This window comes from Mugil cephalus, chromosome 21 (assembly GCF_022458985.1).
Source record: "Mugil cephalus isolate CIBA_MC_2020 chromosome 21, CIBA_Mcephalus_1.1, whole genome shotgun sequence".
Taxonomy (NCBI): domain Eukaryota; kingdom Metazoa; phylum Chordata; class Actinopteri; order Mugiliformes; family Mugilidae; genus Mugil; species Mugil cephalus.
In genome coordinates, this window is record NC_061790.1 from 6,759,613 (window position 1) to 6,784,348 (window position 24,736).

General features: G+C 44.4%; 2 protein-coding genes across 4 annotated transcripts in view; both read right to left on the reverse strand.

The window, feature by feature from the left end:
- LOC124998837 (beta/gamma crystallin domain-containing protein 1-like) overlaps positions 1 to 16,167 on the reverse strand; it is a 26,486-nt gene extending 10,319 nt beyond the window's left edge. Inside the window, exons 1-10 of one of the 2 annotated variants that reach the window (XM_047573422.1) lie at positions 13,253 to 13,474; positions 13,027 to 13,098; positions 11,386 to 12,752; positions 7,588 to 10,984; positions 7,276 to 7,455; positions 5,710 to 5,748; positions 4,803 to 4,921; positions 3,323 to 3,479; positions 2,942 to 3,081; positions 1,587 to 1,713 (exon numbers count right to left, since the gene is read on the reverse strand). In XM_047573422.1, the coding sequence (XP_047429378.1) occupies positions 1,587 to 1,713; positions 2,942 to 3,081; positions 3,323 to 3,479; positions 4,803 to 4,921; positions 5,710 to 5,748; positions 7,276 to 7,455; positions 7,588 to 10,984; positions 11,386 to 12,752; positions 13,027 to 13,074 (5,574 nt within the window). In that variant the 5' untranslated portion in view covers positions 13,075 to 13,098; positions 13,253 to 13,474. Of the gene's footprint in view, positions 1 to 1,586; positions 1,714 to 2,941; positions 3,082 to 3,322; positions 3,480 to 4,802; positions 4,922 to 5,709; positions 5,749 to 7,275; positions 7,456 to 7,587; positions 10,985 to 11,385; positions 12,753 to 13,026; positions 13,099 to 13,252; positions 13,475 to 15,943 lie in introns of those variants that run through there. The other variant, XM_047573423.1, reaches the window with a different exon arrangement.
- A 5,065-nt stretch (positions 16,168 to 21,232) lies between these two features.
- On the reverse strand, positions 21,233 to 24,429 carry LOC124999189 (melanocortin-2 receptor accessory protein 2A-like). Of its 2 annotated transcripts, none has more exons than XM_047573988.1 (4): positions 24,280 to 24,429; positions 23,915 to 24,057; positions 23,388 to 23,487; positions 21,233 to 22,334 (listed from the first exon to the last, which is right to left on the reverse strand). In XM_047573988.1, the coding sequence occupies exons 2-4, from the start codon at positions 24,030 to 24,032 to the stop codon at positions 21,857 to 21,859; spliced, it is 696 nt and encodes a 231-aa protein (XP_047429944.1). In that variant the 5' UTR covers positions 24,033 to 24,057; positions 24,280 to 24,429; the 3' UTR covers positions 21,233 to 21,856. The 2 variants fall into 2 exon arrangements, with proteins under 2 accessions (XP_047429944.1, XP_047429945.1); XM_047573989.1 differs by having other exon boundaries at positions 24,168 to 24,400.
- Between the last annotated feature and the right edge of the window lie 307 nt (positions 24,430 to 24,736).

Genomic DNA, 24,736 nt, shown 5'->3' on the forward strand with positions numbered 1-24,736 from the left:
TCGGTCACAAAGCAGACAGACAGACCAATTAAAAATGTGAACTTTTAGCAAAATGTCAGGGTCATTACTTCATCCTGAGGGGAGCATTAGAGCTGCTACCTTTAAACAGTGTCATGTTTACCATGTTCATGAGAGCAGCCCTTCTCTTGTGGTGTTCACGACCTCATGATTGGACATTTGCAATAAGTACATGGGTTTCCAGAAATGCCAGTGATAGATGGTAATTAATCCTTGTAGAGTTTATTTTTTAATCCTGCCGGAGATAGCAATGCTAATACTCCCTTCCTGGGGAGAGAGGTAGCTTGGACCCCCGGCCAACACATTTGTGTATTTTGGTGGATAGCAGTAAAAAGGGTTGAAAATCACATGGTTTTGTGGTAGCAGCATGGAGAGGGGTGACTCCAGGATGCTAGAACTCACTATTAGGCCTTCTTGAGGTGTCGTGGACCTAACTTAACAAAGCATCTGTGAAGGGAGGTCCCCACTTGAAGACCCCAATGATGTGCCGCATACTGCCTACTGCTGTTGGCTAGGCTAGGCTAGTTAGCTGGTGTCTTCTTGTTGGTTGCTAGTTGGTAGCTGACTGCTAGCCTGCTGATCGGTTTCTGTTGGGCTGGGCTTCTAAATGTGTTTTGCCTGGAATCTTGGCACAAGGGATTGTAACATCTTATCCTGTGTAATAACGAATGTCCAACAGTTACATCCTTTAATTATGCTTTCGCATTTCCTACCTGATAGCCTTGGTGGCTTTTAGACCCCGAATAGTGTCTGGCCTCAAGGCTGTTGTTTACTTGAACACTTTTGGTATCCAGTTACCAGATACCAAAAGTGCTAAACATGGTGTCTACTGGATGTAATGGCTACCCACCCAGTAGATGTTTGCACATTTCATACAAACCACAAGCATCAAACTCCTGGGGAAACCACAGACACAGTTGTTACAATTCGTCTTCTGGGAACCGTGTATGTCCGTACCAGATCTTCATTTAGAAAATGTGAGTATGTTGGCCTACGAGGTCGACCACATAATAAGTCAGGGGATTATCATATTTGACAACTAAGAAATGTTTGGACTTCTCATTCATGTGGATATTACTTAGACATGTGCCACCCACCTAAACCAGATCGGACACCCCCATCACATAGCAATGACACCCAACAGGATGCAGTCTGAGACACACGAAAGCATAATCCTGGCCCGTTTAGGAACAACTCAAAAGAGCATGAAAAACAGCTCCAAATTCACTAGATCAAGACTCTGTGTGATGCAAAGACCCCCCACTAACTACATTCTGTTGCCAGACACCTCAGGACAACCTCAGAAGGCCTATGTCCATTCTCTGATGAGTCACAACTGTTTTGAAGGCACGAGGGAGACCTACTCAATATTAGGGAATGAATAATGTTACGCGAGGTCGGTGTATTATCCAGGTCACTAAATATCTGCTCCAGAAGTGCAGAAATATTTTACTAAAACATTTTGGTTTCAAGGGGAAATTCAGAGAGCTTTGAAAGTCGGTAGGTTTTAAAGGTTCTTATAAAAATAGCAAATTAAAATACCCTCTGCAGGTGTAGCACATCCTTACCATTTTAAGCGGCCTGAGAGATCCCACGAAGGGTGATGGAAATCCCCAAGTCTCAGGGAAGGGATACACTCCTGTTTCCAACACAGCTATCATGCCCTGGAATCCAGGGTCACTGAACACCAGCCACCTGAAGGAAGGAGGAACAACCACGTTGCATGTTAATTAGTCATTATGTTGAAACGTCCAGCCACATTATGCCCGGCGGTTCTAAAATCGCTCTGATTCATTACCTTGAAATGTTTTCTGTTATTAAAGCGATTGACAAAACCATCGCTATGAAGAACAAACCTACAGGTATTTGTTAGGTGAACGCAGTGTTTTTATTTGAGTTTAATTCTATGTCTACCACCGATATGAGTCATGCAAATAGAGCCGAGAAGAAGAGTACTTTGCTCGGCAATAAAATATCTTGGAAATGCCACACTTCGCCTCAAAGCATTTTTAGTGTGGGCGGCCGTCGTTGGAAATGTGCCCCCGACGCTGCCATTTTGAGCCATTGTCTCGCGTCTAACACAATGCCTCATCACCACATGTGGGCCTCTGGCAGGAAAAATAAACCTTTCAGTTAGAGCAGAGATTCCGCGAGGAACGACGCCAGCCTTATTGTGCAAAAGAAACATCTGTAGTAACAGGAGCCAATGAACCTGGGTCTGTGTTAAGGCAAATTTACAGAAACCAACATCTGCTCAACAGGTGTCTCCTTCTGGCATAGAGCAAACTGAAGGCTGTGGAGGCAAAACCATTTATCTGCTCAGCAGAGATGAGCAGGCATCTGGCAGTAATTAGTTTGGTCGTTGAGACATTCTGCAACGCTCTCTGACGTGCAAGGTGCCAAAGGTAAAACTGCTGAAGAGAGCTGTGAGGAAACTCGTCTAATGTCGTTCACTTCCTTCAGGGCACAAAATGTCCTGAATGGAGCCTGGAAAAACATTCTCCCTTTTGCCAAATCCTTCTCCACACTTTTTGTCTGGTTCCTGAATGCCCCCACACCCACTCTGCCTCGGCTCCCGACATGCAACGGCAAGACAGGCATTCCTCAGAAGCGAAATGTGCGAGAGTCCGACCAAAGAGAAAGATAAACACAGAGGCACACAGTAATGATTATTATCTCTCAGTTATTTGTCGAAGCCAAACACAGAGCACATCCTATTAAAAAGGCGGCTCTGCATTGAGCGCAGCGGGCAACATATCCTCTATTCATTACGCCTCTGATGGATCTGCCAGTCAGCGGCAGGAAAAAGAAAATCATTGAGGAGAACTTCGATTGTCTCATTACCTGAGAGGCACAATGTCTTTGCTCATTAGGGCCTAATAGCGCAAATAAAATCTAATTCTGCAGAAACAATCATACTTACACCCCAGAGTGCACTTGGATGGAAGCGGTGCTCAGCGGGATCCCGAACGAGCCTGTCTCTATTGTATCATCGTGGTATGGCGTTACCCTGCCGTGGCCCTCCGGTTCAGTAAACAGATCAATACGGGGGATGCTGTAATCCTACAGAGAGGGTGAAACAAGCACAGCAATTATCAGCAGTGGCAGCCCAAACTAGTCCTTCAATAACTCCTCCAAGCAAAATCAAGTTAGAGCCAAACTCCACAATTCCATTCGGCCTTGGAGTCTGGACTGAGTGGCAATAAAGCAATGTTGGACGTCGAATATATTCCAAAGCCAATCTTAGGCAAGGGCGATACAATCGAAGCCGCGTCAATGAAGGCAGTTAAATCGGCGCACTCACCATGACAGCAAGTCGAATGGAGCCGATCTGCAGCGGTGGGCTGTTTTGCGGGTCTGCCCCCGGCTCGGGCTCGGCCCACATGTTCGCCAGTTCGGTGACCCCTTCCTCCAAGGCGATGGTGCGTCCCTGAAAGTCGGGCTTCTCGTAGAGCAGCCAGCTGTAGCGTGAACACAACCACACCGTGATCAGATGGCGGGAAACGTATGAGTAGATGAAGGAGCAGGATAAAAATAAAAATGGAAATATCAACACTGATATTTGTGGCTCTCATATCTGTGCCAGTGATCTCGTAGCTCGGCCGGTTCTACCCGCACCTCTACAGCTCACAAATAAACACATTATCTCTCATCCTAATAAAACACACTGCAGTTAATCTTTTTGCGAAGCGGAAGTGGAAGGAAAACACAGTTCATGACGCACTGCAGCGGTGTCAAGGTTACATCGTATATCAGAGAATAAACAAGATGGAACATAATTAAACTGAAATAAATTAACTAAAAATAGACCATAAATGTCAATCGGAGATAATGCATTTACAGTGCATTAATGAATGTCGGGGAGCCGCAAAGGCAACAAAGGAATTAAAAGCGCATCCGAGAAAACCAATTAGTCAAAGTCACAGGAGAACAGCTGGGTTGTTAATTTAAATTTGAAAGTGGTTAGAGTTGGGAGCACATCTGATGTAATCAGGACGTTGTTTCTTGATCTGTGTGCAGCACAGTAGCTAAACGCAGCTTCACCCTGTTTGGATTTTACAAGGCGCTGTCGGTTAACTGGCTTTTCTCGAGGCCCGGCTGGGTTTGTTTTCATCAAAGACCCCATTTGCATTGTATTTAATTGGAGGCAAGGTTTAAGAAATGGGTTAATGTACTTCGTTCTCTCGGTTCTTGTTAACAGTTTGGCAGGCGCATTGTGAATGCGAAGATGAGGACATCTAACATTGTTTTTCAAAAGACAGCATAACAATAGCATAATCAATCCCGCTGGTAATGAGGTCAAGAATGAGTTTTTCGCAGATCTTAATGGGACATGTGACCTTTGACTCATTTTGTTTCCCTGAGCTGCTAAAACGGTGTTGTCTGATCTGATCTGAGCAATAACTTCCATTCCGTCCATTCTTTCTTGTTGCCGATGGGTTTTTCTTCGGCGGACATGTAATTGCGCACGCCAATTTATTTGTTCTGCATTGCTGCAAGGAAGAAAGTGGCAATCAATTGAGCTATCTTGGGAGCGAGTACCACTGTAAAATAGAGAGAGCTACTTTTTGAGAGCGAATCCTGGTTTATTTTGTGTCGTATTTTGTGAAGCGCAATTACCCTGATTGTGAGCGGAATCTCGCGTTTGATTGAAAGAATGCGCAAAGCAAAGGCCTGTCAATGCTCAATCAGCCACTAGAAGCGAATTACGGCCACGTCTTACGTCATGCTTTCTTCTTCTTCTATCACTTAAAAAGTTCCGGTTTGAAAGCCCCGCTACTTACCATCCCCTGACAACCTTCACGGATGTGAGCGGCGAGAGCTGCAGAGACGTAGCATCTGCCACATCCCTGTGAATCTCATATGCTTGGCCGCTGAACTGAGCCTTTTCAAACAACACCATCTGCACGGAGACATGGAGGGTCAGCATCAAAAATCTATCAACACATCATTAACCGTTAAGAGAAATAATGGCAAAATCCATTACTGGCTAAATCTGTCACCTCAAATCAAGATTCAATGAGTGCCGGGAAGGGCCTACCACCTATTCCGGCCACAATAAGAGCTTATTCATTTTTCACTTACACTTATATGCACACACAGGCACACAATTACTTGAACTACCATTGCGTGCTCAATACAGTGCATTTAAGTTGTACTTTTACCTCGTAACTATTGAAATTTGTGCACAATGAGGTAAAGAAATCCTGCATGCTGCAGAGACTATGAAGTAGTCCCCAATGAAAAGCTATAAATTTCAATATCCATTCATATGAGGATTTTTTTTTTTTTTCTTTTTTGTTAATGCCAGTTGTGACAGTGGATCCCCAGCATGGCTTAATGAAAAGCTAATGTGTGGGCAAGAGGCTGAAAATATAGAGCACCACAGGGGAACATCTCGCTTTTATTTTTTATTTATATTTTTTTTTTTGCAACAACTCCTAATGAGGTTCTACAATAATTAAGAACCACAAGTTATGCAGTGTGTTAACAGGGTTTGAATTCCACACTGGTAATCACACACAGCTGAGTATCTGCACTAAAACTGATTTTTTTTTTTTTTTTTAATACTTTGTTTACCCCCAAGAACACCATATGAAAAGCAGATGTTTTCACAGAACAGAGAGGTGCCTGTATGCCCAGATTCCTCTCTGCATCTTGTTCCCCTTGTGTGCTGTGCGTATACTGTACCTTTCCAGGGCGCCTGTGAAATCCTTTGACGGTCCTTATCTGGAATGCAAAGACACATAATTAAAATTGTGACAAAACTGCAGAAGCTGATCCGCGATTTGTTTTGCGCCGCAGCCCTGCGCCTGCCGAGCATCCTGACATTTTAGCTTACTCCCAGGGACATGTTGGAATCTGTGGAGCGTACGCTGATTTTATACTCAAACACCACAATGAGAAGCAACGCAGCAAAAAAAAAATAAAACCTTCCTTAACCCCCCTCGTAAGTCTGGCAGCTCCAAACGGCAGTGAAGTAGAACTGACTCACGGTTTAAGGGCAGGCGCTGCATCTGAATAGGGTCAATTTCGGTCTAATTCAGAACATATGATGACTGTTAGCAGTGCAAGTTTTCTAAAAATGTTATGTTTAAGTGCAGAAACGAGGTATTGCGTGGTTACATCACATGAGAACATTTCTGTTCATAATTCTTGTACCATGTTCTTGGTTTTTACAGACTTTGGCTGCATGACTCCTTCAATCAAAAGAAAACTGTCCAATTTTATCCATTGTCGCCGTTATGAGGAATAAAATGCTGAATAAATTGGGACTACAAATGATGCATCAAGTTACCTATCTGCAAAAACCTTCAAAGTAATGTTAGGAATAAAAAAAGAAATGTTACCGAAGTGGATATTTCTGACTCACGGTAGAAAACCATACTTTTGAGGGGGAAAAAAAGTGCTGTAAAACAGGTTTTACCGCAAAGCATTATTTATAGTAAATAGCAACAACTCGCAGATGTGACTGTGAAGCCTCTGCAGTTAATTACCTTGGCAGTCCTTCTCTGTCTTAAAAGTTTTTAGAAACTTTAAGTTTTTTTTCTTTTATCTGAAGCCATAACTTTACTTTAAGCTGTTCTCTTATCATTAAATGCAAAACATTAATTCGTCGGCTGAACAAAACCACCGGTTTAAATATTTCAGCTGGGGCTTTAAGAAACTGCAAAACCCATTTTTCACGAATTTCTGACATAAAGCCAGACGGCAAACGTCCGCTTAAGTTATTGTAACTACCAGCTTGGATCGCGCAAATATGCAAACTTTGTCTCGACATGAACAAGAATTCCTCGTCATGAATGAGTACTGGCTGCACATCTGCATGGGTTCCAGTGGTGCTGTCGTTTTCTTTCAAATTATTAGTGTCTAACTACATAACTCTTGTAAAAGAGATTGTCCAAGGAAATCATTTGAAAATGCTTGACACTATACGCTCTAAAACAACCACCGTCCCTTTCACGCACTGCAATGTCAACAAAGGGAGAGGAAAGACAACAAGTACAGTGTTAGTCTGGATAGAGGAGCCTCCATACCAACGGCAACCATTTTCTTTTTCTTCCACAACATGTGGTGCAGCTCTAAGGCAAATTAAGTATATAAATAGTCTCCCCCTCAATTTCCAGCTCACAGGCAGCCATGTTTGCCAGGAAGCCTGAGCTGATCCTCATCCATGGTTTGTACAGCGCTTAGCTGTGACACTAAACCATTATGCGTCTTTTAAGAATAAGTTTGTGATGTTTATAGCACACTTACATAATCTCTGCATATCTCCTTTGGCTCTGCTGGAGGCTGTTTAGTCTGAGAGAGGATAGGGTGCTGAGTAGTTGGAGGAATCCCAGGAGCACATGGAGCTGCGGTGCTGGGAAGCGCCGCACCTGGTTTCACAGATACGTCTGCTTCCCCTCCACCAAGAGTGGTCATTTTCCCACCAAACTGATGCATTGAAACACAAAACAACCGCGTAAGCATGAAAGCTGCTTGAGTTGCACAAAATATACTGCAGTTTTATACTCTCCAATTGCTCTACTTCAACATGCTACACGTAATTTACACAGTGAAACTAACCTCTGGTCTGACTTGCTCTCGTCCTTGCACGCTCTGGACTGGTTTTGCCTGATCCAGTGGGAGGTACTTCTCTAAATAGTCAGGCAGCTTGATGTCGTTAAAAGAAGGAAGTGGAGGGCCTGAGTCACTGACCACAGACTCTGCAGCCCGGGCTTCCTCTTTGCCCTGCTTGTCCATTGTGTCTTTGAGTGGAGCTGAGGCAGGATGAGTTGGATGGGTTGGGAGTAGAGGGCTGGCCAGGGGGGTTCCAGCGGGGGACACATTCCCAGAGGCTGTGTCCTCTGCCTGTGCTTGAATTTCATTCTTCTTTGCTCTGAAACTGGAGAAAGTGAGACTGTTGAGGATACAGCTCCCCTCCAAGCGAGACTTCACCTTGATCTGATCATCCTTCTCTTCCTTGCCATCCTCCTCCTCCTTGACAGAGTTCTTGTCCTTGAGGCGAGAGTCCATGGTGGTGAGCAGCATACTCCTGTCTGCCAGACTAGCCCTGGCGGGCTTCAGGCCAGACTTTATATCCGCGTTCTGGCGCTTGGCAAAAAGGCCCGGGGTGTTTTCAAAGCTGAACGGGGTGTTTTTCCTCAAGCCAAACGTGAACTCCTCGGGGTCGAACGGCTTCTCGAAGCGGTCCTCTCTGATGGCCGGCATCGCGAAGGGCGGCTGAGGTGGCCGGAGGTGGTTGTGCTTGCGTGGAGGAAGTGAAAATGGTGCACAAAGGCTCTTGATTTTCTGAATAAAATCGTCATCATCCAGCTCAGCAGAAGTATCCAAAAGATTGCTCTCGCTTCCCGAAGAAGTCAGCTTTTGCTCTAGGACTTTACGTTTCCTTTTGGGAAAGTCCAAATCCAGCCAGCTCGAGGGGGAGTCTTGCTGTTTTGAAGTATCATCTTTGCTTAGTCCTCGTGGCAAATGGAGCTTCTTCATGGTTGAGTGCTGGGTTGAGGTTAAGTTCGTTTTATTAGCCTCGGGGGAAGGAGGTGCTACTTGAGTTGGACCCTGCTTCTTATAGATTGGCTCCGTTTTGACTTGCGAATGTGTGGACATATCACCATTAGCAACAGATGAAGATTCTTTCTTGGTCGGCGGACTGCAGGTCTTCTCAGCTGACTTTTCTATTGCATTGACCGTGGAGCTGAAAGCAGAGCTATCTGAGAGGCCCTGTGTGATTTTTTCTGCGTCCTTGGGTGAAGTGATATCACTGGTGCTCTCTTTACTATTTGATTCCACAGACCGTGGCTTTACAGGAGCCGGTTTCATTACACCGCCTGAGTTTTTGACTTCTGACTGCACTGATTTGACAGCGGAACTATTTCCCCTGTCATCCTGCCCTGCTTCCTCTCTGCTTTCAGATTTGCAGACAGGAACAGGAGAAGGCTCTTTAGCAGCTGATTCTTTCTTTGCCTCATGCGTCATGTCAGTCTGGCCTCTTATCGGCGCTATGTCATTAGCGACTGTTACAGTCACTTCTTTGACTTCTGTTGTTGTTTTTGTAACGGGTTTTGAGCCGGAGAACTCCGCATCATTAGAACCATGTGCACATGAGTCATCAAGCAAATTCTCCATTTTTTCCACGGACGTTGAATTAGGCTGTGGCTCTGCTGCAATCACCCCTGGCCCCGTTTCTGTTCCAGGGCTTTCTGTGCTCTGTGTCTGAGTCACATTTACAGCCGGCTCTACCTTTGCATGCTCTTTCTCACCCTTGATGCCACTCGCAGACTCATTAGTCTGGCTGATGGTACAAACATCGGCTTTTTCAGGGTGTGTAGTCACGGTCTCGTTGGCGTGTTGTGTTTGAACAGGGACCTCTGATGAAGCTGGTTCTGCTCGGCTGGCTTCTGTGTCTTTTATGTCTCTGACCGACCTCGCATTTGTTTCAGCTGTGCTCCTTTCATCTACTGCTGCAACACTCCCGCCTTTCCCTGAGACCCCCTGTCCACTTTGAGAAACTTTGCCCTTTGTGGTATTTCTATCTGAAGGCTGCGGTGTTTTTGTTTCTTTATCTTTCCCCTCAGTCTGATTTGTTTTTTCACTCTCCACCTTTTCAGATTTCACCGCATCGTTGGCTGCGACCTGATTTAACAGTTTGGTGTCCTTGTTTCGAGGCTGCTGTGTTTGCGCTGTTTCTTTCTCATCAGGCTCCTGTGCCTTCCCTTTGCTTTTTGATTCAGGCTGCACAGGTAATTCTTTATCTAAATTGGGACGTGTAACAGGTGACTCCTGCTTCTCCGCAGGAGACTCCTCAAAGGGTCGTTGAGTTGAAGGCGAGGAAGAGGAGGCTGAAGTTTCCCTGCTGTCCTCAGAGGCATTTTCTCTTTCCAGTGTGAATACAGGGCTGTGTGCCTCTGCTTTTTCCTCCTTTTGGGGTGAAATAACGGGGTCCTTGTCAATGGGCTTCTTTGTTCCTGTGCTGCTACAAGCGGCAGTATCAGGTTCATCTTGGCTGACAGATGGGCCAGGTAACTCCTCTGTAGCGACCAGTTTCTCAATATTCTTCTTTTCAGATGACGCATCTAACGGCTTTGTCTGTTTATTTGATACTTCCGGTTCTTTTTTAAATTCTGGCTGTTCATCTGCTTTATTTGACACTTTCTCTGCAGGTTGTTTGGAGGAAGAGGCCATCTCTTTTATATCAGGCACCTGCTCTGGCTTTACAACGGTGGCCTTTGGCTTACTTGTAGAGCACTCTGGTTTGTTTTGACTATTTGGGCTGGTGGGACTTGCTGGCTCTCTGCTCTTCTTTTTTTTAGAGCGGGAGCCTGGTCTGCTCAGGCCTTTGGAGTGTGGGCTAATGCTACTGGCCATTTCTGCAGAATCACTCTGGTCTTGCTCCGGAGGATCTGCTTCAGCCTTGTTAGGTTTCGTACCCTGATCTGAGGTCTCAGAGACCACCGTTTGGTCTGTTAGTCGTACCTTATCCAGTTGTTCTGGTTTTAATGTTATTTCTGACGCTGCTTTTGTCTGTATCTTATCTTTAGTATCCAGTTTACCCTGACCTTCCAGTTTCTGCGACTCCGAGGCAACAGCTGCAGAAGACGAGGAGGATTTTTTAGAGATTCCTTTCATAGTTGGTGATCGAGGTCTAGCCTGAGACTTAGACGCTTCTGTATATTGCCTCATTCGCTCCTTGACCGTCATGGGCTTCTCCCTGGCAGGTGACGCAGAGCTGGACCGAGCCCCATCATAACGTTCGGCCGATCTTGACCTCTGATCAGACAAAAAGGAGTCCGCTTTGACCCTCTCAGTGACTTTTCTGATCGGAGAGACATCAGCACTCCTCGGGGTTCGGAATATCTGCTTGGGCAGCCCTGAAAGCTTCTGCTTCTCAAACAGGTGGATTTTATCAGCGATCCGGCCAACAACTGGCTTGGACTCCTCACCGGCCTTCTTTTGGTCGTGTGCTCTGTGTGCAACAAGAGGTAAATGAATTCTTTAGCAAGTCAGCACAACATTGCCTGCAGATAAATGTTAGTCAAATCTGGACATGGATTTGGATTTCTTAATGACCCACAGTTAAATCTGGTGCAACCTAGATCTTGAACTGATAAGGCCAATCCTAAGCACAGGCCTGAACTTTGTGTTATGACTCATGGAATTGCTACACTGTGCATACACCTGCATTTATTCCACCCATAGCAGTTAACACATTCCCCTGTTTTGACAGCAGTGGTATGTGTGACAAAAGCAGCAGGTAGGTTCAATGTACACAGGTTATTTAACCGTAACCTCGAAGGTGTTTTAGATCTACTACATTACTGGAAGACAGAAATGTGAAACATTTTTGTGTTTCTGGCTTTAACTTACCTTGAGTCAGTCTCTGTCGTGGGAATATTCTCTGCCTTATCTTCAACCGCGTTTAAAACTGTATTACATTCCTGGTTCTCTTCCGCTGAGATCTTCTTCAAAGGCACATGCTTTGTAAAATGTTTCACCTCACTCTGAGAAACTTTAATACTCCTGCGTTTAGACTCCGGCGTCTCTGTTTTTCTCTCCACTTGGTAAAGGCTGTCATCGTCCTCCATGTCCACACCACCATCCATCGCACATTCCCGTGTAGGTGCACTGACTGAGTCCCGGAAGTTTACCACCTGCTTGACTGAATCAGGGCCGGAAGTCTTACTTTTCCCTCCTTCAGGTGAGGTGTGGGTGTTCTTGGAGGAGGAGTCAGTGCGAGTCCTTGGACCTTTTCCACGGGGACTGGTCAATGAATTATCTGATGGAGGGATTCCTTGTGACACAGGTTGGGCCTTTGTTGGCACTTTGTCCTGAGGGCTGTTTCCCCCATCTCCCTGAGAGTTCTTCCTCACTCTCCTCTTTGCTGAGGTTTTACGCCCCATGCTGTCTGTCTCTGTTTGCTCTTTGTCAAGCTCAGGCTGTGACTGCGAGTCTTTGTGTGATTTCAGTGACACTCCCTTTAGAGCGCTGTAATGTTCCTGTGCCTCAGCACCAGGCCTCACATTTGTCCCTTTGCTCTCTGCACTTGTTGAGCTGTTCTGTAAATCAAAGCTTGGTAGTGACTTTGCCTTGGAGAGAACCTGCAGGCTTTTTGTGACTTTGGTGCAGACGACTTGCTGTCCAGCACGGGAATCTTGGCCACACTGAACCACGCTGGTCTCCTCCAGGTACACATGGAGCTTCCTACCTGTTTGGACTTGTGCTTGTCTGTGGGACACAGGCTGGGTGCGGCCCTGGTCAGAGTGGCATTCCACTCCCTTTTTGGAAGAGGTAGAGAGATGTGTCAGATGAGCGGCATTCTTCTCAGGATTCCCACTCACTGCAGCACCATAGCTGCTTTCCACCCTCTTCTTGCCCTGCCCTGCTCTCTCGTTCCTGCACTCTGCAGACTCCTCCTCTTTTGGACCTCCCTCTCTTGTCTCAGTGCTGCTCACACCAGAGCCGTGTCTGCGGGCAGACTGCGTGGCGTCCTCCTCTTCACAAGGCAAAATGTCTCCGTGGAGACGCAGTGAATTGGGATTCTCCTCCTCCCACCGTGGTTCCCCCGCCTGGGGTCTCACGAACTCCTCACTCTCCTCCTCTCCCTCTGACTTGTGATCACTGGTTGAGGAGGCATTTTCAGTCTGACTCTTTGAAGCTTTTCCCCTCCACGGAGAGAGCCAGTTGCCAATGCGACCCAAGACTCCGGTACTCGGCTGCTCTTCTGGACTCTCAGACTAGAATAAAGCAGAGAAATAACTCACATAAAAGTCTGCTTGCGTGTGAAGCTGAACTTAAATAAACATGCATGTGTAAGAGAATAATTACACCTTACAAGCTGTCTATGAACAAAAGAGGGAGTGCAGGCTTGGGAACCAAATAAAATATAAGTAAGGGTTGTTTGTTCATAGACATTTTTTTATTTTATTATTATTTTTATTTTTTTAGTACGGCCATGCATCTCTGGGCATAGCAAGGACATGCAGAGGTGCTTAGAACCTGTCCGCTTACCGTAGTAAATACCATATCATTCAGACTCTTTATGTAGGATGTGAACATGATTTTGGTTTAGAACAAAAACTCCTACAGAGCATAGAACAAAAAGAAAATCATTCCACCAGGACAAACAGTAGCAGTGTGAAAGAGCAGGGGAAAAAAATATATCATTAAAAATGATACTCTGCCTCAGGAAAGTGAAAGATCAAAACAAAAGTCTCCAACTTAGAGATCAACTCACCCCTTAACTACACACAGAAGAAAACTTTTCGGTCCCCCTCCAACATGTGAGCCGCTGCCCGTTTGTACAGCTTAAAATCTGATTCTCTAAGGTGCATGTCTAACTGATGGACACGCTCGGTTTAGTCCGTCACTCTTAGTGCAGCATCCACAACTGCAGGAGTGCGGGAGACTGTGTGATCTTGAACTATGCCTGATGTTGAAGTTCAGCCCCTCCAGCGGAGCGCGCTCAGCCCAGTGGTGGAACGACGCCTTCAGGGGCGGCTCGTACATTTGGCACACGAGTGTGAAGCCGGTTCGTCAACAAAGTGATTTTTCCCCACTTCAGACGAGCAACCGCAGTTCCATTTTTGCTGATGTTTGTGGTCGTGGCTGACGGCCAGGTTTTGCTTCTAGCCTGACTAACTGCTATTAGCATTTTCACTTTTGAAATGGTTTAAATACTCCTGTCAAATGGGAATCACAGTGTAAAGTATAATAAATTGAAATTAAAATTCAAATGGGCCATTATATCCATTACATGTGTCTATTTGGTTATTATTACGAGTGTAATCGGTTCCGTTATATGAAACATTTAAGGTCATATTTTCCTTGCTGCCACATCAGGTGTCGGTTTTGTCCAGTTTGTTTGTTCATTCACTCCCGTGTTATGAGTCGTGTTATGACTTTTATACTTCTGACATTACTACTGTTTGGATTCATTCACTGGCCACGTAATAAAGTTGTTCTCCTGACCTTTATTGTTTGACCAATAAATCCAATTGCAAACAAACGCATTTATTTTGTGTACAATGCCGCATATGTTGGCACATGTACACATTTATATATCTGAATAAATATTTGTAGATGTACACACTGTATCTCACCCCATGTACATATGCTTATCTCCTCTTTATACATTTTTTTTATTGTATATTAAGTGTATGCAGTCCCAATGTTGTTTTATGCTTGTACACTACATTTGATTTATTTATAGACTTGTGATCATTTTTGTGATGTTATTTGTCGGTTTGAAATCAAATAATGCAACCCCAAGTCTCGGCTTTGGCATCACATCGATGGAGGAAGTTCCGTATGGGAATTACATTTCTTTTGTTTTACCTGCGCTGCATTTCCGTCTGATCATTTCAACACAACAGTGCTGAAGTAAGGCGACCAAGCAGACTAAATAACAAACAGTGGCGTGCATGTGAGGTATGTAGCCAAGTGTTGGCGTAACATAACACCTTTTCACGAGGAGTAAGAAAATATTACTTGGTAGTCAAACATGTGAGGCATGTGCTGGAATCAGGATGAGCTGGTTTGCTGGCGTAAATTCAATCAAAAGGCTGACGGATTTTAATTTAAAGTTAGAAGATGAGATAAGAAGATACGCACAGAAGATACACACAAACCCTCCCCTCAAATTCTTAGAACTGGATCTAAAACAGAGCACTCGAGTGTCACGTGGGTTGATGAATCAGGTATAAACACTCTGATATTAGATGCAATAATGTTGCAAACTCGATGACAAACTGGACTGGTCAAAGGACTGTGATGCCTTGTTTGAAAAGTGGACAGAGTGGGCTCCACTTTCTGCGCAGGCTAAAACCGTTTGATGTGACAGTCGCCCCCTTCACCCCATCCTGGCTGGTCGGGAAAGCAGCCGCAGTCAACGGCTCCTGTCACCTGAGCCGCAGGACGGAGCGCTTCAGGAGGCCGTTCATCCACACGGCCATCAGAACACACAACTCTAACTGTTAGTGGTCTAACGGCTAATGGCTTGTCTGTCTGTTACCCACACAAGACACTTTATCTAACCTCACACTGAGAAACTTGGATAAAATGTCTGTATATTTCATGTCTGTGTACAAATGCTTGTATGTCTCATGGAAATTGGACTGTATATTTTTTGTAATTCTTTACCATCCCATTCTCTTTACCACCACTTTGCTGCGGTGCAAAGTTACGACATTTATTCTGACAATTGAAGGCAGCGAGAAGGCCGTGCCCACACAAAGTTTTCCAGGGGAAATGACGCACCCATGAATTCAGTTTTTTTTTTTTTTTTGGTTTTCCAAATCTGCGTGCTCTGGTTTCATTTGGCGAGCGGTCTCGACTCAGTGTTTCCATGCAGCGGCTTAGTCGAGGAACTTAACTCTTAAACTACTCCCGGCCTCTCTTAATTGATGCAAATTAAATCAAACGAACTTGCAACCACACGACTGCATGACAAGTTTTAACTTAAGCCGTTTGTTTTCACTTTCCAACGCGGTGTTTCACAACCCACCCTTGCCTGCAGGTGTGGGAGTGGCCGTGGCGAGCATTGGTCAAAACGTACCGCTGCACGCCGTGTTGTGGGGTTTCTTAATTTAATTTAACGGTTGTATTAATGCTGTTACACCTAGGTTCATTGGTTTTCATGCTGCAAGCCGCTATTTCACGTTCTATTTTGGAAGTATATCCTGTTGTGTTTACCCATGAAATAAACCAGTATGGATCATAAATAAATAAATAAATAAATGAAAAGGAAAAAACAGTTTTGACTGCTCTCCGTGAAGGTCAAGCTCTCTCCCCGTGACAAACGGTGACCCTGAGGCTTTGCAGTGTTGCGCAGGCAGCTCAGTTCCCATCAAATAGCCGGGTCTATCGACCGAAAAGCTCCCGGCAAGCCCCATTTCTTCCCAAGCGGAGACAGAGAGTGAGATCTTACCATGATTGCCGCGTCTCTCTCGGCTGCCTACGGAATCAACCTGGTGACTTGCAGCCCGCTGCAACAAAAAAAAAAAAGCCCTCATGAGAATGAAGCCTTTCAGTGCGCCACCCGCTCCTCTGAGGTAACCTGTTCCTCCTCGGGCAGAAATTGGGACGCCTAGTTAATATTTAGTGCAGTTTACAATAGAAAAAAAAATAAATAAAAAAATAAAAAGCCAACCCTTATGAAAGGCTGGGTCCAGGTTAGCTGCCACTGAATGCTTGTTTGGATGTGTTATTTTTTTTTTCTTCCAATATTGTGACGATAGAGTGAGTTGATATAGGTGGAATCTGCCCCAGCCAGGTAGCACACCCCGGGGCTGTGAGCGCTGTGAGCGCAGTGACACAGCAAACAGCTATGTTGGTGTGTTGTGCAACTGTGTCAGGACACTAACACAGGACAGGTACAGACTGCAGCCTCCCGCTCGTGCATGCTCTATAGTTCAAAGACTGAAAGAGAATCAGCCTAGGTGCTATTGTTATTGGCTGTTGTAGTTAATTATTAATAAATCCTGTGATTTAGGCCAATAATAAGATGAATTTGGCAGCTGGTATTGTGCTAGTTTGATCTTTCTTTATTGAAATACCTCTGCAGGAGCTTTGTCTGACCTTAGGTCCTAACTTTAAAACGGGTCCTCGCACAGCAGCGCCCTTTTTATTTAAGCTAAAGCAACAGTGTGCACACAAAAGGCGCAAACGCATGCAAATGCATTCCTCCCTTCTGTCTTTGTCTCTTTCCCATGACTTATTGATGAGGTGCCGAAGCCGAAACCCGTCTCGCTCTCCGCCCTATGAAAAATGTATACCTTGCCTTCGACGGATCTCTCAAAGGCTAAAAGCAGAGCAAGCGTTTTTTTTTTTTTTAGCGGGGTCTCGTCCCCGGAGGGGCCCGCTCAGACATTTGCCTTTCACTCTGAGATTCTTCGATTGTCCCGCGTTTCCGGTTTAGCAAGTAGCCGAGCTATTTTTGGTCCTCCGCTCGGTCGGTCGTGACGGGGTTTGAAGCAAAAGTATGAAAATTATCACTGCGATTTACATCACAGGGAGTGTGGGTCCGATTGTACCGGATTGGAACTAAGTAAACACAGCACATGAAAAGACTGTTACAACACTGTAAAAAAAAAAAAAGACCTGCTACATGTTGCTGCTAGCTCCTCTACTCACATGGATTGAGAGGATTACCTCAAGAGTTTGTTCTCCCCTGACAATGCAAACACATTCTGTTTACTGAGCAATTTGTCCACTTGTAAGATGTAGCGCAAGGAGAAGAATGTGTTTATTTATTTATTTATTTCCGGTGACTTCTTCATCCAGGGAGCAGATCCACAGCCCGTGCCTTTTCCAGCATTCACCCCTCCTCTGTGTCGTGTTCGTACAGTTACAGACATGTGTACCTGGCAGCTGCTCTCCAAATGGCCCCATTTTGTTCTCGGCAAACACCTCCACAGGAGGTGACTAACAGCTGCTTCACTGCCCTTGGGGTGGGTGGGTGAGAGAGAGAGAGAAACAGTGTCTCATTGTCTCACTGTGTTCACTCAGACCTGCCTGATGATCAAAGTTAGAATCGAATCGCAGCGATGGTATCGCTGGAGCGGTGGAGGAGCTCTGGAGAGGAGAAGCGTGTCCCAGAAACATCTCGCCATCGCTCCTCCGTGGACTGGTGAATGCGACGTCTGGGCTTTTTATGCTAGGCTCGACAGTTGTTTAGGATGGCTAATTCAACTCAGTTTTGTTCATTAACCATCAAACATGTCTCCAGTTGCTTCACAGAACCTGACCCCCCCCTCCCCGCCTCCCTTGGAAACCTTGAACAGTATGCAGCTCGAGCCTGGCAGTGGAACAGACAAAGAATAGAGGCGGGGAAGGAAAGAGGAGGAGACGGAAGCAGAAGCAAGCAGATAAACTTGTGCAGCGTATATTATACATCAATCGTTCCGGAGTTACAAGGGAGACCTACACAATATAAGGTCATAACGCTAGGCCTGAGCGGTGTGTGCATGATACAAGATCACATAATATTTTTAGACGATGCTTGAAAATTGACAAGGAAGAATGAGTAGAGCCAGGAGTAAAATTCTAAAGAACTTTGTGTGTGTAGGGTGTGCGCATAGTTAAGATACTTTTGTAAGAATGTAAAGGTGAGGCGGAATGCTATGCCGGCGACGACGGATCTTTAGATTACAAGTGAGTAAGCAGGAGTAATGTCTGAGCGAGGCTCAGAAAAGGCTCTGTGGCCACTGGTAGACTGTTTACAGGTGAGACGTGGACAGATGAATGTTTACCAAAGACCAGCACTCAAGCTCTGCAACGCACAGAGTGAAACCTTGGCCTGTCAGAGTCCACCTACACTGTACGCAGAGCCTTTCACCACCACAGGTGCAGACGGGAGGAAGTGTGCTCTTAACCCCACGTGACGGACACACACGTTCGTCGGCTCCCGAGCCGTTCCTCGACTTCTTCTCTGAGAGAGATCAATTAATTACGTGTGAGTCACACGCTTGGCATTTCGGTACACAGCAAACAGCTAACGCAGGCTCAGAGCTCAGCCACAGAGGAAGAGTTTATCTTCAGTCCACTTCCGTCGAAGCAGAGTGGCCTTAAAGTCAGCCTGCAGACGTTGTGCAGCAGTGCCCTCGGGCCATCGTCTCACGCGCATAGTTGTCATAAAACGCGACTTGTTTTATTGCGCGCAAGCATGTAATTTCCATTTGACCGACATATCCTTTCAACGGCAACAAATACCAGATTGGTTTCTAGTTTTCAGCCTTCCTGGTCGCTCCTCCTAGGCCACTCATTTTTTGAATAGTTACTGCAACCCTGAAAACTGTCAACCACAACATCTGAAGAGGCCGCCATGTTTTTTTTTTTGTACGTTTTTTTTAAAAAATTTTTTAGGAAAAAAAACAAATGCCAAACAGCCGCTTTGGAATCGACATAACTCCATTGCCCCACCAACTGGTTGCTGACGCTCACTGCACCCGTGCATAGTTTATAAACAGCCGAGGCCTGGCTGTCCTGGTTGAGTTGAGAGCAAGTCATTTTATTTATTTATTTTTTTTTTTAAAGTTAAAGGAGAATGGAATACATGTGAATGCATAACTATGTGAGACCGCGATGAATGAGAGCAAGCTAGAGCGCTGATGAGAGACCTGGGTGAAAACTGCACTCTTGACCATTTGATGGGATTAGTATTATTTGATGGGAAGAGTCAGTGCAAATCAATATGAAGCAGACAGTGTTGAAGCATCATATGACAGTGAAACTTCATCATATCTGAACAAAACCAATCAATACCTTTCCGACTGCACTCTCCAGCATCTCACGAGGGAATGTTTTTCAGATAAAATAATGCTCTTTCGCTGCAGTAGAGTCCCAGACACGTGTGGAATCGGTGCCAGCGCCTTGCTAAGAAGCCCGCTGTTGTTGTTTTTTTCCTGAATTTGCCACCCGTCTGTAAATGCAAAGTGAGCCAGACTGGTGTGCACCCAGTATTCTCACAGATTTGCTTTCCCATTAAAATTGCCCGTCAGCATTTTTGCCTTTGGGACCACACGGGGGGACACAGTTTGACTGAAAACGATTTTCGTTTGAAGTTGGTCCACTGGGACTGTTAGAGTTTTAATGTGATTTAAACACTGCAATTAGCGCATCATTGCTGAAATGCATCAGGTTCCTTTTGTCAGGTCCATGTTGCGGCTTGTTTGAGGTGAACAACATCAAAACCTGCTTGAGGGTAAACATAGCATACATAGCACATAACATAACCTGAAATACTTCAATGCTTTAACACGTTGAACTCTTCTTAATTTAGAGCTAACAGCAACCGGAAGCTTTAAAACCTTCTAATGACTTTATTTTTAAATCCTCCACTGTTGTCAAGGGTCAAAGCGAGCACAACAATTTCGAGAACAGCTTGATTGTCCCAGTAAATTGTTAACCATTAACCATCCTTGTATCCAGTTTTCTCAGCTAAGATACAGAGGCATGCAATCGTAGATCTTGCCGTAGTGCTGTGCATGGTATTCTGGACGAAGAGGAAGGAGAGTTAATTTGCACTGACCTCTATCCACCATGAAATCTGTATTTAATTAGACAGTAAACAATGGCTTGTGGGTTATGTAATAATGTAATTATGAATCAAAGATTAACGTGTTCTTTCTGGAGAGCTAGGTGCAGGAATAGAAAGCACACTGACTGAAGCCTTTCTTGCAAATTGTTCTTGGCAAGAGATTTGTTCAGCACGGTCCAAGCCGCCCTACCGGCAGTAGAGGTCAGGGGTCGTTATTTTAATATTTATTTTGCTTGGCACGTCCCAAAAAAGGATTAATTGGCCGCCTACCAAAATCTGAAAGTCTGATTTGGTGGAGACGGTGTCGCCGTCATATTGATAGACTCTCTGACATTCCCAGCACATCCTCCTGCCAGACAAACATGGCGTGAAGCTCATGCATTTCCCATTTCCCGACAAGGGGCAACGGTAACTCACAATGTTCCTTCACATAATCATAACCCAATGTTGCTCTAAACAGCGTTCATTTGTCCTGAATGCAAAAGATATTTCTACGAATACAGACGGGGGTGAGATTATTTTTCAAATCTCCTGAAACACACAAGAAGAATTACAAAATATAATTTGCTGCCATGCCGAGAGAAGAAATGAAAAAACAAAAGATGTTACATTTGTAACATAGCACAGCATTTTAAAAAATTTTTTTTTAATGTTTACAAATTTAATATTCACTTTTTGCTCAGTTTTGGTCCCCACCACCTCCTCAGGGAAGTATCTGTGTCTCCAGTTAGCTAAGGGAAAACCTTATTAGCTAACCATGTTAGTCTGCTGTGTGTGAAAAATCGAAATACACACATGTAATTGTGTGAAACGCAGACAGTTCTTAACAAATTTAATCTTCTAATTAGTGTGTTTGGAAAATGCCACATAAGCCGCAGCAAGTTTCAAACTAATTTTTGAATTTAGAGTCACATTCACTTCATTCTTAGTTTTCTCCACAAATTCTTCGGAAAGTATCTGGCTCTCTAGTCCGCTTGGAGTTAGGTTAGTAAAGGTAGTGAAACTGATAAAAACAATTAAACTGATGGATACAAAATTAGATGGAAAATTATCTTAAAGACACCAAAGTGCTCCTTTTAGTTGAGCTGAACTGCAAAGTTAGACAATTTCTCGAAAAATTGTTGGATGTTATTTGTTAAGAACAAAATGTTTAAAAAATGCTTCACACCAATGTCACGATGACTTCAATAAAACATTTAGGCTTTATTTGTGCAATCCACATTCAGCACTTGTAAGATTAACACGGTGTGAGATGATCCCACGTCTCTTCTTCTCAGATCTCTGGTTAACGAACAATAACATGTTTGAGTTTGTGCTACTAATTACACGGTTAACGTACACGTTGCCCTTTCTTACAGAGAGCGTTGAGAAACAAACATCATTAAACTCTGTGCTTTTCATCTCGTCTGTGAGCCATCTGGCAGTTTTGTTTTGTTGGAGCAATAACCGCAGAATGAATTCAACAAACGATCTCCCCCTGCTGACCTCGCTGCTCTTTTATTTTTCTCTGTTCCTGCGCTGACAGCCGTCTATTTCAGGTACAGGTACTCACAGTAACAGGAATCATTTCTGCGGCAATTTTATCTAAGAGTGAAAGAAATTTCATCTTATAAGACAGGAATCGCACTTTGAATTTTGAAGTCACTGTGTCCTCCTTGGTCATCTGGTTCTAAGCTTGCTGGAAAAAATAAGATAACTCCAAGTATAGAGGCTTTATAGGAAAAATATTAGGTGAGTAGCAGGTGAGTATACAGTATTTCCACGTGTCAGGTTGTAAATGCCAGTCTGAATATATGCTTCGCCTTAGTGGACGTCACAGTTAGCATCGTGAGACTGACGCTCCAGGATGACAGATGGCTCATACAGCAGGTCATCCTCTCCAAGGGGGGAGCTGTGATCCAAGTTCACAAAGTTGGGGATGTTGAAGTGAGACAAAAAGGCACACTCTCTGTCTGTCTTGCTCTCCTCTATTAATCCAGTGAGAGCTTGGTGTCCCACAGCTTCCTCAATGTCCTCTTCCATCTCGTCCATCCCAGAGGTGCTGATGCCCCTGGAACGGGTGCAGGGTCCCTGCTGGGGTCGGCCCCCGCTTTGCCTGCCCTCCATGCCGTCGCCCGTCTTCTGCTTCCCCTGGTCCTCCTCGTTAATGTAAAAATTAAAATAGGAACGGGTCCCCGCTAGCAAGGGGCGAGAGAAGGCTTTGTCGCTTTCGTCCTGGTGGCCACTGACGTCTACCAGACAGCTCCCCGGGCGATGGTGCTTTTCAGCGGTGTCTGGGTTTCTGTTGGGAAATCAACGAAAAGACATCAAGTGAGAATGCAGTCAGAAAGGGGCTTTAAAAACATGAGAGGCTTTTATTATTGTCCATTTTACATGCACAGCTTAATCGAGCTATGCTTGAAATTCTGCTTTCTGAATGCGGCCATTGTCCCGGTTCACATGCAGCGGAGAAAATCAAATAACTGACGGGAATATGTCCTCCTCCTCCTCCACACTAGGTGGCTATATGTATCTTTTCAGTGGGTTAATACCAGGATAATGTGGCCCCCTTTCTGGTTGACCTATTACACCTATTATGGATTTAAAACAACAAGATGGAAAATAGTTCAGTGCGCTAAGCCTCGGGTGGTTCTTCTACCGCTGTGTTTATGTTCTTCTTTTACAAGTGGCTTTTTCCGGGGTCACACGCCAGCGCAATGGTTGTGGAGCATGCGCACATGCGTTGTCCAGTTAAAAGTCCGATTGAGGCATATACATGCCAGAGAAAATCGATTTCAAATCACATTGTCTGGATAAGGAGAATTACGATTGCACTTAAGTTGTCCAGTTAAAGTTGGATTAAGGGAATATATATATATGTGTGTGTGTGTGTTTTTTTTTTCATGTGCCTGAAGCTATTGAGTGTTACTGGGCTGGATAGACTTAAAATGCTCATCCAAGAAGTCTTTCCTTAAAAAAAATAATACAAAAATAGACTGTACTTAAGAGCAGTAACCACCAGACAAATCCTTTTATACAATCAGATTAATCTCTAGGTCTGACCTTATATAAGTGATTTCTCACCTATTTCTTTGCTTGTGAGGGAAATATACCTCTACCACCACCAACCATGAGCAATATGACGCCATACAGAGTCATCCAGTCACATCTTACACACAAATTACAATATTATGCAACGTAATCTACAGTGTTAATAACCAAGCATGAAACTAATCGCCTCCCTCTGCTTTTTGCACACACCAGGAGTCCCCACAGCTCTGAGACGAGCATGGGCTCTCCTGGGTCCCGGTGTAGGAACAGACGTGAAGGTGAGAGGTTACATGATCATACTCACTCCTGGTGGGGCGCTCCTGTCTTTGTGAGCAGCGTGAGCACAAAGAACATGAAAATGACGAACACAGCGAGCCCGACCCAGAAACCTATGACGATAGAATCTGAAAGGTCAGAGAGGGAAAGAAAAACATCTCATTAGTACATTGGTTTTATGATTAAACTAATCTCTTAATTAAAGTGAGCATTTGAAGGTTTATATATATATATATATATATATATATATATATATATATATATATATATATATATATATATATATATACAGTAATTTAGTGTGACACATTCTCCTCATTAAATGGCTTGATCGGAGGCACTGAAGAATAACTGATGCGCTGCATTAAAGAATGCTGCTGGATAATGGCACACCACCCTACAGTTAAACCGCAAATGGTAATGCGAGGAGTGATGGGATGATTAATCTCTGTCAATTAAAAGTGCACTGGAAGGTAACAGAGAGCGTTGAGAAACACACACATACACACACCGCAGGACAGTGCGAACAACACAACAGTAATGTATTCAGCTTACATCTGTGCGCTTTGAGTCCTTCGAAAGACACGGGTTCTTCGTCGTCATAATATTCATACTGCCACACGTAGTCACTGCGTCGTGCGCTGGTTTGGCTCCGGTTGTGGAAGTCGGACATTTCAACGCCGATTTTTATACGTTACCTTATCAGCAGAAGACAAATGAGATCAATCCAAAAAAGAATACCATGCAAATAAGACGATGCTGTATCCACAAAGTTTGCAAAACCCAAATCTCCGGATAATCTTAACACCTTTCTGTTAGTGTTGAGATAGGAATGATATCCCCAGCCTGCAAATTAAGGGATTCCGTTTATCATTCAAGAACAAAAGCGTGACAAGCAGCAGGGAAATCCATCGCTTTACCGTTGCGCAAAAACTCTATCCATTCCCACGTAAGTGCAGTGAGCGAAGCAGCAGGCATTTGGGGAGCTTCTCAGTGCGCAGCACCCTTACCCATCAGCTTCTGTACTGGTGGCTCACTCACTCTCAGGGATGGTGAGATTACGCTGCAGAAATGCGCATCTTAAGTAAGGATGGAAGCAAGCACGCTGGTTTTCTTCCTAGAATATCTAATTTGTCTTCAGATCTGGTTGTGCCCAAACGGCGAAGAACAGCCTTCTGATCTCCTTTGTCAGAATTTAAGTCTGAATATGAATGAAGAGATATGGTAACATTTACATTTTATTTTTTTTTATTATTATTATTTTTACATATTTATCCACCATACAGTCGAAAGCAAGTCAGAAAAATAGAGTTTGGAGAAATGTTTTAACATGTTTTTTAAATGGTGTATTTGGATAAGTGAAGGAAAATAGTCCCA